Source organism: Pleurodeles waltl, chromosome 7 (assembly GCF_031143425.1).
Source record: "Pleurodeles waltl isolate 20211129_DDA chromosome 7, aPleWal1.hap1.20221129, whole genome shotgun sequence".
Lineage (NCBI taxonomy): Eukaryota > Metazoa > Chordata > Amphibia > Caudata > Salamandridae > Pleurodeles > Pleurodeles waltl.
In genome coordinates, this window is record NC_090446.1 from 550,888,314 (window position 1) to 550,904,569 (window position 16,256).

At 41.1% G+C, this 16,256-nt stretch overlaps 1 protein-coding gene across 1 annotated transcript in view; it reads right to left on the reverse strand.

Annotated features, from left to right (window-relative positions):
* Positions 1 to 1,432: 1,432 nt before the first annotated feature.
* The window catches only part of LOC138246926 (serine protease 27-like), a 50,190-nt gene continuing 35,366 nt past the window's right edge, over positions 1,433 to 16,256 (reverse strand). Inside the window, exon 4 of the mRNA XM_069201674.1 lies at positions 1,433 to 3,732. Within this exon, the coding sequence (XP_069057775.1) occupies positions 3,530 to 3,732 (203 nt within the window). The 3' untranslated portion in view covers positions 1,433 to 3,529. The remainder of the gene's footprint in view (positions 3,733 to 16,256) is intronic.

Sequence of the window (16,256 nt, forward strand, 5' to 3'; positions counted from 1 at the left end):
CCCCAATTGACACCCTAATGTAAGAATAACCCTTCATGGCACTTCTGAAAGCTTTAAAAAACTTCATCTTGCTATCTTTTATGTATTTGATTCAATAAGGAAATGACTTTTACTCCCAAGATTCCTTTCACCGCTTACTCAACCAATTGTATCTTACGGATGGCTGCCAATCCGCTCACGACTCTTCTCACTAACCAACCTATCCCAGCGCGGCTCACTCTGACATCACGCTCACACACAGCGGCTGACAAAGTCTTGCGGATTGTCCTCCTAATCTTCAACTCACACAGAACTAATGCAAAATATTGCAAGCAGTAACCAAAAACCAATAACCAAAACAAACCTGCTGATTTACTACAGGGGAGGTACATAATCGCTTCAGAGACCTTACGGATTTTCACGAATGGCCCTTTCACTCATGTAGCTATTCCTCTTTCTCAGTCTCCCACATTCGCAAGCAAAATTCGACCCGCAAATTTCACTCTCAACTGCTCAATGGGTCTGTCCTGGTGCACATAGGACTCACCAAATCTCAGTCGAAAATGTATCTTACTCACTTAACTCACACACCAACTTGTTGACCATGCCCGATCAACCGACTAAACCAGACAGATTACAACATATAACCAAGTGTCTCCTACACTTGTCAATATACTCCGGAGTCTTAGACCACGCAGGGTCCGTACATCACCAACAACCACGTGGACAATTTTTTAGCACAAAGTGCCACACACATATGAAGTTCGACAACTTCCCTACTCTCATACTGCGGAGTACGCATACTCCTACTAAACCTCAAATGTAGTACACAACTCCCTACTTTTCTTCACATACATCACAATTCACTGCCGATTTGCATAAGCCTTTGCAAGAGCGACCTACCACTTTCACACTATCACAAAGACGCTGAGAACACACCCATCTTTACTAGCAGGATCCAGGATCTGGGAAAGTCATTTCTGGGCCTAAGGGGACATCATCTTTGCTACAGTTGCCATTTCAGAAAAACAAAATTCAAACCTCATAAAAAAATGAACAACTAATCCTAACTTAAACCACCACCATAACCATCAGTCACCACATAACTAGTTCTCCAAAGAAACCAACCGTCAATCTGCTACCAAAAACTGCTAGCGCGCCTAGTCCTTATTAAGTAAACTTACAAGGGGACGCGTATAGGCCGATGAACCTTTTGGATCACATGGAGTATCCTAGCCATGTAGTGACCAATGTTATCAATATTCAATATAATTCTTTAATAACCTCTAAGAGAATCATTACCTATTAAACAATTATATTGACATTTCATGAATAACCACAACTCAATATACGTTCAACAATTTTTATTTCCCTATTAGTTACAATTCTAGTGCATAAGGTTAACTCAAACTTTATTCAATCAGCTCAGATTTAGTTTATTAGCAACCACCAATAACACAATCTAATCAGAAATTGAGAAAACATGTGCTCTAATGCTTCAGCATAAGCCAGCAAAGATGAATATATTGACATTATTAGCAAAGTTCAGCAATCAGCTCATCAATCACTTGTCCCCGTCAAAGTCACCCAAGAATCCTACCTAACCCAGATTAGCATCAGCATGTTGGGACTTCATGCGAAAACAATTTAGAAAACATGAACTTAGAAAACATCTAGCTAGAAGATAAACTATAAAAAAAACAGCTCAGTTGGTACCTAGAAGAAAAGGCACAAAGGTTAATGAGTCACATTGTCATAGCTACCTATCCACAGAATTGATCAGCAACAAAGTCAGTCTTCGTCTGCAGGTCATCAATATATCAGCAATGCATCAGGCTCTCAAGAGCATGAGCCCAATGACAGAATCTCGAATCGAATCTCTTGGCATCATAAATTCTCCCCTCGCATCTCCTGCATCTCGCATCTGAAGTTTTTGCCCCTTGTCATGACTTTTTATTATAATTTTTCAGTCTATCCCCATAATTCCTAATTGGTCAGTCAATCAGCAGATATGACTCTAACTTATAATATTAATTTTACAAATTTATGAGTTCTAATATTTCTCCATCCCCAATTGTTGATTGGTTCGCTGTACGATGCCCTCATCATCCGGCTCATCAGGTATCGAAAATGTAGCATCTTCTTCTCCAGTCAGTGCTTCTATTGTTCGAGTCCTGGCAAAGTACATCGAGTCTGTCTTACATCAAACTTGTTACATTTCCTAGTCCCTCATCTCTTGTTCATTTGTACATTGCAGAAAATTCTAACTAACAGATTTTATTTAACAGTACACAGTTCACGGTCAGTTCAATGCACCAGCTTCTCTGTAGCACGCTAGAAATTCAGCTTCTGTATGAGGCCTGGAAAAACTAGGCCACAACTTTGGCTAAGTTAATTCTACAAATTAATGCAAAACATAGATTATACATCTTAATATGACAAATTACTACATGATTCTTATACATTTTCATTATTTCACACATTTTTTAGTTCTTTTTGTACAAGTTCGTATAAGTGGCTGACATACCCTGTGGGCACATTTTCAAAACATGCACATTCATTTTTCTCTACGATTAATTCCTCTATGAACTTTTGTAAATCATAACATATAAGCATTTATTAATAATTTCTAATTAGCATATCTGCATCAACATCACCTTGGGTGTTGTAATGTACAAGAGAGTTATCCTTTCAGCATGCCCATGTCATGCGTGCGAAGTGTGGGGACTGAGGGGTGGTTGTAGAGCCGCAGAAGATTCCGACAGATCCTGTCCTGTAGCTCCCAATCATTTCTTGTGAGCACCATACATTGTCATTAACAATGTTTCGTTTAAAGACTTTTCACTTTCTGGTAGCATTTCTGACCCAGGGCACATGGTTTTGAATACTACCTTCCGGGGATGTCTTTACTCCTCAAAGCACAAAGCACTTTCTTTTATTCTGCTCTGTGTATGCAGGGCCGAGGAGGAAGTGCCTCCACCCAGTTGTTTTGGGCCCAGGAATTACATCTAGTGATCTGGCATTTTATGTTGAGTTCTTTTCGAATCCGAAACAACTATTGACGTTGCTGACACATTATTTCTCTTTCCATGCATGTATTTTCTGTTTTCATTTTTTATTTTTTTTAATGATTGACTGTATGTATTGGTTTTTATCATGATGCTACCTTTTTTGGATTCCTTTGAACCAAATAAGGTATTTAGGACAATGATGATGTATATATGTATCTAGTTGCATGAGCCAAAAGAGTTTACCTTACAAAGACGAAAAACAAAGGTGAGCAAACGGAAAATTGACGACAAGAATAGAAGCCAACTAAACAGAGATTGAACCATGTGTAACAAAACTTAACAGAAGACGAAGTGCAATCTCTTCTCTAGCCCATTCCCGTTTCCCCCAGTTCGTGTTGATTCTGGCCATATTAAGAAACCGGGACCAGTGTGCATGAGTGGGGCGAAGAATTGGGAGCTGGCGTTAGTCTGCTCTTGTTCAAAATATCAGCATCCGACAACTGTGGACTAGAGGCCTTGCTTCCCTCACACTCCTTCAATCAATGGCAGTTGTAATGATGTTTAAAGAACTGTTTTGCAACACTTACTGTGCAGGAATCCTTTCCACCTTCAAGATACCCTGAACACAGCATGTCATTTAGTAAGCGTCTGTTTGCTCCAACCAAGTACAGGACGCTGCAGACCGACTGATCAATAATGGGGACTTGCACCCCCTGAAGTGTCTTGGGGTCTGGAAGATCCACTAAATAAAGAACATAGATAAAACATGTAAAAGAGTTTACATTCTTACTACATCATTCTCTGTGCAGACTTTATATTGCAACCTTGAGTATGGCAACGTTTTGTCATTCTCTTTACACGTTTACTTGAAAATCACAGTTCATTGAAGTACAGTTTTTCATAGTTGTGTGAGAGAAAAAAATAGTATTTGTATTGTTCATTAACAGAGAAAGGAAGTGAATGAGTAAGTGAGATACATCACTTGGCTATGTCACTTTATCACTGCTTCTGTTTTATTAAAAGGCCAGATCTTCAACGTTTGCAGAAAGATGGATAGGATAAGAACAGAGATAACACGATGTTCACAGGGCAAGGTGCAAGATTTTTCTGCATGATAACATATCACCACATTCAACCTCCCACCCCTCTTACATACACTTTTTCTTAAGTTCAGTGGCCACTCTGTACAGACATTTACAATCTAAATAGCCAAAAAAACATTTGGGCTTGCCCATTCTTCCCATTACTTTTTATGGTGGGTGGAATGGACAGACAAAGGGCCTAGCTATTCTGTGATCCAGAGGGTAGGTGACTGACTAGCCACAAATTAAGGTTTTGTGTCTAGGAAAGGGCTTATGCTTTCTTGTCTTTCCCTGTGCACCCAATTGGCTGTAAAATGGTTTAGGTGGTGAGGTAGGCTGGAGTAAGACGATAGGCGAGTTAAGTTGGAGAAATATCACGTAATTAGTCTATTATGATGCATGTGGTGCATTAGTCAGGTAAAGACAAGAGGCATTGCAGTTGTTAGTGATCTAGTGAAGCAAGCCTTGAAAAAGTTGTGGGAGGTTATTGAGTGGGTGGTAATAAGTGGTTACTGGCAGGAGTCGTTGTGGAGAGATGGTTGCAGGCTATGGAGGTCCATTTAGTAATGTTGCTATTGGTCTGGCAAAGTCAATTTAAGCTTGTTCTTGCATCCTGCACATGAGGTTCAGCAGTTCATCTGGAGGCGACTATTCGGGTTAAGGGAGTTGGCAGGGTGTAAGAGGAAGGCCAGAAGTTCATACCTCTGTTGTAAGTGTGCAGAAGGAATGAAAGTGGTATCAGTCAGCTCCCTTGGAGTTAGGAGTGAGCCCATCAGGGTAGGTGCCACTGAGTCCACAATGACTAAAGGAAAGGAGAAGCAAGGTCAAGGGGCAGCATGCAAGACACAGCCTGGAAAATTCTGTAAATGGCAGCACTTCTAATCAGCTGTAGAAGCAGCAGAAGTGCTGCAGTGAATCGTAGGGCCGGAGAAGAAAGGGTAAAGGGGACCCAGGACAGAGTATTGCAGGAGCTGGGAAGAGTCATGGCAGCGGGTGCTGCTGCTATTTGGCTAACCGGTAGTATTGCAGAGAATCACTGGGCACTCAGCACCTAGAGATAGCATGATAATGATTCTTAGGGAAAGTTGGGCAGTGGAAGACGTTAGGTCTAGCATTACTTTAGAGCTGGGGGATTATGGGAGCATGGTAAACATGGACAGACCTAGGAGGAAAGGAAGGAGGAAGAGAGGTAGGGGTAATAATTGGGCAGTATTAGTAGAGGACGTGCACAGAGGAGTTGATTATGGCCATGTGAGGAAGGAATTGGTGTGGTTGAAAAAGGTAGAGGGTATGACTGGGAGATGGAGCAGGGGACCTTGGGGAGGACAGGTGGTTCTAGAATGAGAGTGATGACATAAAGTTTTAATTTGGAATCAAGAGAGTCTTGACCAACCCATGGGGCTCATAGATTTTTGGATTTTCTTCACCGGCATGGCAGAAAGGTGATTGGAAGTCAGGAGCGGGTGCGTATCGTCCTGAGGAGTATTTCAGCAGGCTTGAGAGAACCTGCGTAGTACATTAAAATGAGCAAGGCTCCTTGATGGCCCATCAAACATAGACACCAAGGATTGAAGCGGATTGGTGTTGTTAACACTGAGTTTGAACTGAAATTATTAATGAATATTCAAGTATTCTGAGTGTTGAATTTGCGTAGAAAATATAATAACCTACAGAAAAATAATGCACACATTTGAAGGTAGGCCCACATGTGTGGCCACCAACGTTCATGAAGTGTACCTATTAATGGCTTATTAATACTAAATGTTGAGCTTATGTTTGATTAATGTAGTAATATGTCATATTAAGGGTTATGCATTATGTATTAGCTTTATTAATTGTAGGCCTTAACTTAGCGGAGGTCTTCACCTAGTTGTATGGCCTCATGTCAATCTGCATTTCTAAGACATTTAATAAAATGGCTGTCTAAAGAATTAAATTGTGATTTTCCACTGTACTGTCCAAGTGCTTGTAGTTAAAAATCTTTCTCATGCGAACTGCTTGCTAGGAGATGATGTACTTGCTAATGCAACATTGTTAATGTAATGATTGTAAGACTGACTTTCCCAGGAGAGGACAATGGAGACTCTGACTGGGGTATAAGCTGCAACAATATTGTTACCTGACGAGCCGGATGATGAGAACGGGATGAAAGGAGGGAATCATCGACATATGAATCATGTACTAGTTGAAGTGTAGATTTGGAGTTTTAGTTTTATTGGACAAAGTGTGAACATGCGATTCTTGAACCAATTAGGATGTGGGAAGTAGTTTTAGGAAATCTAACTAAGCCAGACTGCACGGAGAGAAGACAGGCCATTTGCCCATTTCCTATCTTGTTGTTAAGACTGCCATAATTTTCTTGACTGACTTGAGAAGAGACGTGCTTAACTTTATTGCTTAAACGACTCTGCCTTTTCTGAACTTTGATGATGAATCCTGATGCCTTGCTGACCAGACTGATGTCCTAATGACAAAGACTGTCATAGCTTGCTGATCCAAGGTGAGTATAGGTATATTGAGTATCACTAATGTTGTTTGCTACGTCTATTTTCTTTTGTTTCTAGGTACCAACTGCTATTTTGATAGAGCCATAGTTAGATGTCTCCCAAATTTGTGTTGACTAAATTGTTTTGCATGAATCCCAAACATGCTATTCTAATCTGATGTTTGTTAGGGTTCTCACTGATGAAGTTTGTTTCACGTAATAACAGCTGATGTCTTTTCTTTGCGAATCTAAATGCATGTAATTTCGTTTGCGCAGTTATTCTTGTTACTAATTTGCACTGTAATTGTAGAATGTGTAGTAGCTCAAGCTTTGATTAGATTGTGGTTCTTTCACAGCTTTGGACAGCCAGTGTTGTTTCTGTATGTTTGTTAATTGATTTTGAAATTAACCTAAGTGACCTTAGCATTGTTAACATAGGGAAATACACATTCTAACTTTCATATAAAGGTGTGGTTATTCATGACTCCAAGGTCATGGTGTGTGACAATTACTGACTCTTATTGATTACTAATGTTGTTGATTGTTATTGATTATTGATCAGCATGTACAGGATATATGGTGGGAAAACCTCAAAGTGAGTCAAAAGGTTCAACAACCTATTTGTGTCTCCCTTGTAAGTTTACTTATTAAGGTCTGACGCGCTAACAGTGTGATGGAATGTGGATAATGGGCAAAGGCTGGACACAAGTGCTCTGGGAGAAGGAGGTGGAAATGACAGGATGGTGATTTGTTCGAAAGAGGGGGATGATTTTGATATGAGTAATGGTGAAGTTGAAAAGGAGAAGTGTAAGAGGAGAGCAGGATGTGGGTTTAAGGACAATCATGGGTTAGGACTGCTGAAAGGGATAATGAACAATGGGGACCTTGAGGGCAACCATGCGTGGCAGCATGGAAATAGGAGGGAAAATGTTGATGTTTTTTAGAGGCAGAAAAAAAGCTAGAACATGCAGAGGGCTGGAAGAGCAGAATAAGGAGAGGTGAATACAATGGTGCAGAGGAGAGCAGGCCTATTAACAGAAAGAATGGCTCATCTTCAGCAAGGTAGGAAAGGTTAGTGGAGGGCATGGGAGATGTCTATGTAAAAAGGGGCAGGAATGCAGTCAAAGTGTTGCATTGTGGGAGAGGGACTTTTTCGAACAGGAAGAGAGTTGGTGATGCGATAGTCAACAGTGTGGGGACTGTGCCTGAGAAAGGTGGAATATTTGAGTATGCACCATCAAAAGAGTGTACAGGGTCAGTCTGTGGAGTAAGGGAGAACTAGGAGAAGTCACACATAAACATGAAGATGCAGAGAATGGGTGAATGGACAGAAAGAGTGCTAGAAAAAGATAAAAAGAAATGAAAGAGAAAAGATGGGTGTACATGAGTATTACTAAATCATTTAATATTGAACACAAAAAAGACATGGAAAGGCGAGTCTGTAGATATGTTCAAATTGTTGCTTAGAGAAAAAAGTAAGGGCCGAGGAGTGGTCCAAGGAGGAGCTGCACTTAGCTTAAATATCACTGGTACAACTTGTGATACAATATTGAATGTCAGATGTTTTAATAGATACAAGTTTCTACTGCAAACAACATTTAAAACAGTGCATACATTTTAGACAAATGTATATGATTCTCAAAGCACATAGCAAGAGTTCAAAGCATGGATGTTGCAATATGAGAAGTGGCATATTTTCTCTGGGTTTAAAAATTGCTATCAGGATTGAAGATTGCAGCAGGTGACACCTGCGGGACACATGACAAGTGGGTTGGCACTTCTTTATTTGTCTTTTCTTGGGTACCCCACCCAGTGCAGCACTGTTTTGGAATGCCCTATGGTGGGGGCTGGGGGTGCTTTAATGTGGACATGTGCAGTTGGAAATTTTGAAGATGTTTAAGTCCCTGCTTTGTGCAACCAATCACCCATGGTGCAGTACAAGGGGAAGGATTATTCTGGGGAACACAGCAGTACTGAAGGGAAGAGACAGAGGTTCTGAGTGTCTGGGAAAGTGGTCCACTAAGTAGGCAGGACAGAAAGGTACAATGACTGGTCTACTAATAGGATAGGGAGGGGTCCTAGGCTGAGGTATTAGGCTGAAAACTTAAGGTTTGGCAAGGCATGTTCGGAAGTAGAGCAGAAATTGTTTGGTAAGGACTGCTGTATGCATGGTATAGCACACCGTCACCAACAAGTCCTTATGCATGTTCCTCGCTAATACTCTAACCAACCTGGCATGTGGCTAAGATGAAATAAGAGACCACAAGCTGGCTCTGTACAAGCAGATCTCAACTGCAGAGCACTGGACCAGAACAGATAGCTAGACTGAGCCTTGGTGCAGGGTGTTGGCCTATGTTTATTCTCTGTTAGAAGGAGAAATTATGCAACATGCAAGAGACGCAGATGATTTTGCATGCTACTTTGATGCAGTTACAATCCCATGTGTTATCTAGGTGCCTGAACAGAGTTCAAAATTCCAAATGTGAGCCTAAAATGCCTAAGATGATCTCTTATGCCTCTGTATAAGTGGTTGGACATTTGAAGAGCTATTGGTAAGCCCTCCTCTCACCCTTTGATTGGTCTAAATGTCTGTAATTTCATTTGTTCATTTTATTTTCTGCAGCATTTACGTTATGTTACGTGTGTGTTGGAGTATCATCATGTGCTGTTGTAAGTGATGCTTTTTGTCTGTTCCTTTGCCAAGCTGCCTGTTTTTTTTTTCTTTCTTGCAATTCACAATATATAGCATATATTTCCAGTTACTGCCTTATCTGATTTTATGTGTTTAAATAATTTTCTGTATTGGCCCTCTTGGACGGATATATTGTTTTTGGTGCCCTAGCTATGTATAAGTTGCTATGTAATTAACCTTTTATTTTTCTTATTTCCTTTTGTCATTGTGGTGATTTTCCGAGTCTCCATTGTTTTACGGTGAAGTGAATTGGCCCTCCTGTGGCCTTACTTATACTTTTGTCTATGTGGCTGTGGAATGTGTTACCCTCCCTGTGCGCCTCCTTAGTTTTCTCTTTGCAACACAAAATTTTTAAAAGATTTTCCTAATTTCTGAGTCATCTTTACGTATATCTAGTAGTAAGTTTTATGGGGCCTATCAGTCTGCTAACATGATAGACAATTATGCTGGCAGAAGTCAGGCTACTAATGGGCATGGGTTGTGTGGCTCAGCAATCAACATCTGTGGCATTTGTGAACAGGGTCCCCATTGACTTTGCCAATACTTGAGGCTGCAACAGTTAGAGTATAGTGGCAAACTTTCTTGTGGCACTCCATGCAGCGCTTCATGTCAAATGTCTAATGTTTAAAAAGCAACAGTGATTTTTTATCTAATTAGTCTATCCTTCACTGGCATATTTCTACCACTTTCTGTTGAAGTACACAAGAAATGATGAGACTTCCTTTAATGAAAGCAGCTTTTTCCCACTTTTTTCTTCTTTGTTTTTCCAAAGGAAATTCAGTGAACACTTTTTGGGGTCACCTCACAACCATGTAGTTGTAGACCTTTTGCATGTCAGAGATTTAAATATAAAATGTCATGCTATAAAAATATTTATAGCCAGAATGCCGTTTGCCAAAATATTGTGACCAAAATTATATTTATCAAGCACAGATTAATGCCTGAGTCCACATTTACAAAGCACAAAGATGCATATATCGTCAAGGTATGTATGGGAGTAGAATAAAGTAGTACCATTCATCAAGCTAAAAGTGATAGCTATCCTCCTCCAGAAGTGATATCACTTCCCTAGCCGGGAGCTCCTGGCCTTTAGGGGCCTGCCCTGGATGTGATGTCACATCCGGGTCACATGACTATGTGGGTCATGTTACCTGTGGTGTGGACACATGGGGTGTGACATCCCCTTAGTCATATGGCCTGTGGTGTGGTCTTGTGGGGTGTGACTTCTCCTTAGTCAGGTATCCAGACACATGGCTGCTGAGGTGTGACATCCCCTCACTCAGGTGACTGATCAGTGATGTTGGTGATGTCACACGTGAATGCTGACCCAGAAGAGCAAGTGACCCTGGTTGTGACATCATCTTATTCAGCTGACTGGTCACTTGGCCCAAGGGATGGTGTGGCAACCACAGGCTGGCAAACAACTCTTGCAATGTACAGCATCATGGAAGTACATCTTATGTGGTTTTACAGCAGCCATATATGAGCAAATGGTGCATAATATTGGTGTAGGCACCCATAGACAGAACAGTTCCATGGAGGCCTGAAGCAACATAGAATACTGCAGCACTATCAGGATCCTTACAGGGTACACCTCAGTGGTCTTCATTACAACCCTCCTGAGCAAGGGTGCAATAAGCCCAGGCATGTTCTGCCCTCAGCACATCTTGTTGTTATACAGGGTCTTGGTGGGTGAGTTTTTTTTCAGGCAGGAACAAACTGATGCTTGATACTTGTGTATATGCACATTTGAGTGCCTCAGCTTCTTTGGGCTGAGAGGTAGAGAGAGACCGAGGCAGAGAGGCAGAGAGACACAGGGAGAGGGAGAGAAAAAGAGAGAGAGGCAGAGACAAAACAGAGAAAGGGAGAGAGAGGCAGAGAGAGAGAGAGAGAGAGAGAGAGAGAGCAAGAGAGAAAGAGAGCGAGAAGGAGAGGTAGAGATAGAGAGTCAGAGAGAGAGGGAGAAAGAGAAAGTGGGCGAGAGAGAGCGAAAAAGAGAGAGAGGGAGACAGAGAGAGAGGGAGAAAAAAAACTGTCTGAGCCTGCCGGCACGCTCTGCACTGCTTTATAAGATGAGCCGGGAGGCTCTGAACTCAGCTCTACCCCATCTCTCTGAAGCCCACAGGGCCTCATCACCTATGCAGACAAGTTTCAGTGTATTGGAGCCCCCATTATTAAAAAAAAGCAGCATGAATTAAACTACATTATTAAACCTATTGTTGGAAAACAGACAGACATCACACCTTCTATTGAAAAAATGTGAATAATTAACCAGTTTTGTGTTAAATAAATCCCTCCTTTATTGAAAAAGTGAGCATAAATTAGGAGGAAGGGTCCCATACTTCCAGCTGAGGGAACTCTCCCCAATGGAAGTCTCCAGTCTATACACACATGTTTAGAGAAAACTGACCCATGGACTCCCCCTGGCATGATGGCAAAGTCTGGACTTGGCCATCACAGCTAATCAGACCTTGAAAGGCCTCGAGAAGCAGACACTCAATCACCATTTCTGGAGATAAGAAACATCTATATCTTCTAATTTTATGACGTTCAAAGATCAGCTGTAGTAGGCTGAACAGTTTTTGTGTTAAGCAAAACTGCTTGTTTGAAAGTCTAGTTGACCCCTGAATCTGTTAAGTTGAATATACATGTCTGTTATATTCATGATTTAATCTTAAAAATATGTATTTGTTTTACATTTTTATGTGGCTGAAAGGAAGAGAAAAAAAGTTGCTATCGGATGATCATGACAAATTGTAGAATAAACAGCTTTTTGATGTGAGTTTACTGCATTTATAACAATGAGTTGAGTATTGTGATGCAGTGGTAAATGTATCCTAAGCTTGGGGTTTTGTTTGTTTTAAACTGATTCAAGGGCGTTTGGCCAAGCTGGCTCTACAAGATTGGTTTTTATCATTGTCTGACTATTTAGATGTTACTAGGACTTCTGTTTATAGATTAGTTTGTGGCTACAAGTTTTGGTGTGTTTTAGACCTGGTTTAGATGACAGGGAACAATGCACAAAATGTGATTAGTGAAATGTCCCTGGAATATTGTTTTTGGATGCCTGTAAATTGCATATGTATAACACTACTTAATATTTTGAAATGCTGGTTTCTACACAACAGCTTTGCAAAGCTCAGTTTTAAAGAATAAGGTCTGACAGCTCCAGAGAATCACACTGTGTTAACAAAAAGCTGAGTTAGTAGGCTCAGTGAGGTATAAGGATGCTTCTTAAGTGAGGGGAGAAAATAGCCAGGGGGAGCAAAGTTTGACTATGTCAGGGGCTGTTGGGGCCAGCCAGCTAATGTATGAAATTTATGTTGAACAATATAAAATCAATGTGTTGTAGAATCCTTATTTATCTATAAGCCAGCAGTACTTCAGCCTTCCAAACAATAAAACATTAAGCCCCATATTTATACTTTTTTAGCGCCGCATTTGCATCATTTTTTTACACAAAAACGGCGCAAGCTTGCAAAATACAATTGTATTTTGTAAGTTTGCACCGTTTTTGCGTAAAAAAGCAGTGCAAATGCAGCGCTAAAAAAAGTATAAATATGGGCCTAAGGGCCTGATTACGAGTCTGGCGATCACTAGACCGACAGACTCTCGGTGGCAGTCGGACCACAGCGGCAGTAGCTGTCTGACCTCCACATTACAAGGTTGACGGGCAGACCCGTCAACAGACTGCTGTCCCAACCAGGATCCAAGATTCCAATGGGGTGATGGCAGGCGGGATTGTAACCAGTCAGCTCTGCCTGGCTGATTACAACCCCTCTTACTCCCAGCCTCTCCATGGTGGTCAGACTGCCATGAAACTGCTGGCAGAAAGGCAGTGCATCCCCCCGCCCCTGCCGAGCACAGTTGTAATGTGCACTGTCTGCTCTGCAGACAGTGTAAATTCAAAGGGTGCTGGACAGCCATCCTGTGTGATGGCATTGGACGCAGATCTACGGGGAGCCAAGGCCAGTGCCGCTGTACGTTTCCACTGGACAGGCCAGCGTAAAGCTTGGTTTCTGCCAGTTAGCTAGGTGGAACACTCAAAATGGGTCTGGTGGGGAGACTGCCAGCACTGTGGCAGTTTCCTCACCGGAAGTCTGGTGGTCGGGTGTTCTGGCCCCCAGACTCATAATTAGACCCTAAATTTCTGATGTACCGTTTTTTTAAAGGTGTTTACAAAAACAGGCTGAATATGTATTGTTATGCTTGTATGTATTATGAGTAAACATTGAAGCCGGTTGATTATTTTTTCTTTATTTTTAAATTTATGTGTGATAAAATGCTTTATTCATGTGTTATTCTCAAAGAATGAAATTAATCTGTATGTGTCTATGAGATGTTGATGCTTAAATACAGGGTTCTAAGATTCTTGTATAACGAACAAATGAAAATGCTGTGAGTAAAGAAACACTGTTTTCATTTGAATAAACAGCCATTTAATTTAAGGGTGAATCATTCTTTTATTAAAATAGAACATGTGATATTGAGACAGCGTGTGTGTGTGTGCATGTGTGGGTGTGTGTAGGTGTGTGTGCGTGTGTGTGTGTGTATGTGTGAGAGTGTGGGTGCGTGTGTAAGCAGGCTGTATCTAAAAGTGATGCACGAGACGTCCCGCCTGTGTTTAATCTACACTACCTATTATTGTACAACTATTTACATGTTACAAGGCCTTCTGTTAAAGATCATTTTGTTTTTAAACACCTGCAATAATGCACTGGTGTGATCTAAACATGCTGAAAAGGAGATTTAGTTTGTGCAGCTTTCAAACAGATAAACACAGTGCAAACTGTGTTTCTAAAGGCTGTGCGGTCTTGAAAGGCCTCAGTTTTGAACAAAGGGACTTGGCTGTTAATGAGGTTCAAGCAAGCTGCAGACATCAAGCTGCTAATGGGTTTGTGCATGAATTGGGAGGGGGTGGGGGCTGTGGCTGATGCCACTACTATCAAGGGTTGATCATTTATGTTAAACAAGGCAAACTGAATTAGTTGTGTTTTCCTGATATTGATTTGTATGCTCTGATGTTAAATAAGGCCAATTGAATATGTTGTGGAATCCTGATATTGTATTGTATGCTGTGATGTTAAACAAGGGTAATTGAATATGTTGTGGAATCCTCATATTGTTTTGTATGCTGTGATGTTTAACAAAAGCAAAAAGGACAGATAATGGAAGGAATGCTGAACATTGCAAACAGTCATCACCAGTCACAAAGATCTAGGTTTAATCCATTGTTTTTCACCCACCTAGTCACCCCAGTTTGGACCTAGCCATATGCAAATCAGATTTGACCCTGCTCCCCATGGGAGCAGTCCAACTTGGCTTGGCAGTTCAGGGATAGTTACTTACCTTTAACCATTGCGAGACCAGCACTTATCGGGTGGTGAGCATCACTGGGCTACTCATGGACTGCACCACAGCCAATGCCTTCATACTGTCTAGAGTGGGGTAAGCCCACGCTGATCTTGAAATACCACCTGATATACTGGTTGGTTATGTCGAATTGGGTCTGTCTGAAAATTACTTTAACATGACTGTAAATGTTCTGTACCACAGTGGCTCTTGTAAGTATTTTGAGTCCGGAGAGCCAGTCAGAAGCAATTGTTTACATTTTAAATTATGGGATCTGAAGGGTTTTTAGGCCATAACTATGTGTGTGCATTCCACGACCACATCTAAAGCATGATGTCTGCTCATTAGTGTACATAGCATTGTAAAATGTGGCAGAGGACAGAGGCATCTCAGACCAGGGAGCAACAGTGAGATGTTGTCACTGTAATCTATTATGTTGCTCACAAAACTGTCTGTTTATACACTGACAAATGGCAGGAGCTGGTGTGGTTTGGTGCACTCCCAAAGCTGACTGCTTGGGATGCAACCAATATATCACAGTTGACCATGATTGCAACAGTATGAAATGCCCCCATTGTAAGGAGCACTCCCCCCTCTGGGAAAATACCACATACGTTACATGACTAAAGGTCACCCCAAGAACAAAATAGAAAACTATATTTAGTTTGATGTGAAATGTACACAGAAAAATGTTGTACATGAGTCCAACTACAGATTCGCCCAGCATCTAACTTTAGATAATGCCTGGGAGTATGCAGGGCCTTCATATGTGAACAATTTAGTTAGTACTTTCATGTAAACAAAATTCAAGGGGTATTTGCTGATGGATCATACCTCTAAAGCCTATGTCTCACCCTTCATTTCACAAAATATGATTCGCAAAAAGGATCCTATAAATCTAATCATATAGGGTTCCAAACTGATGCTGCACACATCGGTTCGGTAACATATCAGATTCATAGACATGCTGAATTTTCTGCCACTGAAACTGAGTATGTTGCTAAAAGCCTTTGGCTTTCCAGGGTCTAAAGGTTATTTCCCAAATCAAAATGAAGTGGGATCCATGCCTCTACCTCACAGCTACACCGTAAAGTATATGACGCCTGACGGGAACAATTGTTTTTTCATGGTTTCATGAAAACAGTGGAAAGACTTTTAACTTTCAAGTTGAGTTAACAGCTTATTGTCAGGAAGATGTATTCATCTTGAGAAAAGCGTGCAATCCCTTCCGAAATGCGGTTGTATATACAATATTGCAAGAAAAGCTTTTGAGCCCGACACCCCAAAGATGACGAAATACATTGAGTGTATTGCCCCTTTGCAATGTGATGCTTGCTTCCATGTGCATGGCTGACTACAAGCACATGTTTTTACATCCTGCAAACATAGTGCTGGTTCCCCCAGACCTCTATAACGGTAAACAAAAGCATTATTCTACACTATCTATTCAGTGGCTCATGTATGTCTCTGAAAATGAAAACATGTTTCTGCAACATGCTTAGCAAGGCAGTGAAAACCACGTGGGCTGTAACACCTAGACCGTTATGCTTTAATTAACGTCATGCCAACATCCTCTGTATACAGTGGCTGTGTTTATCATGGTTGTCTGCAATATGCTGCGATCTCCATGACTTTAACTCCCTGTTGAGTACCCA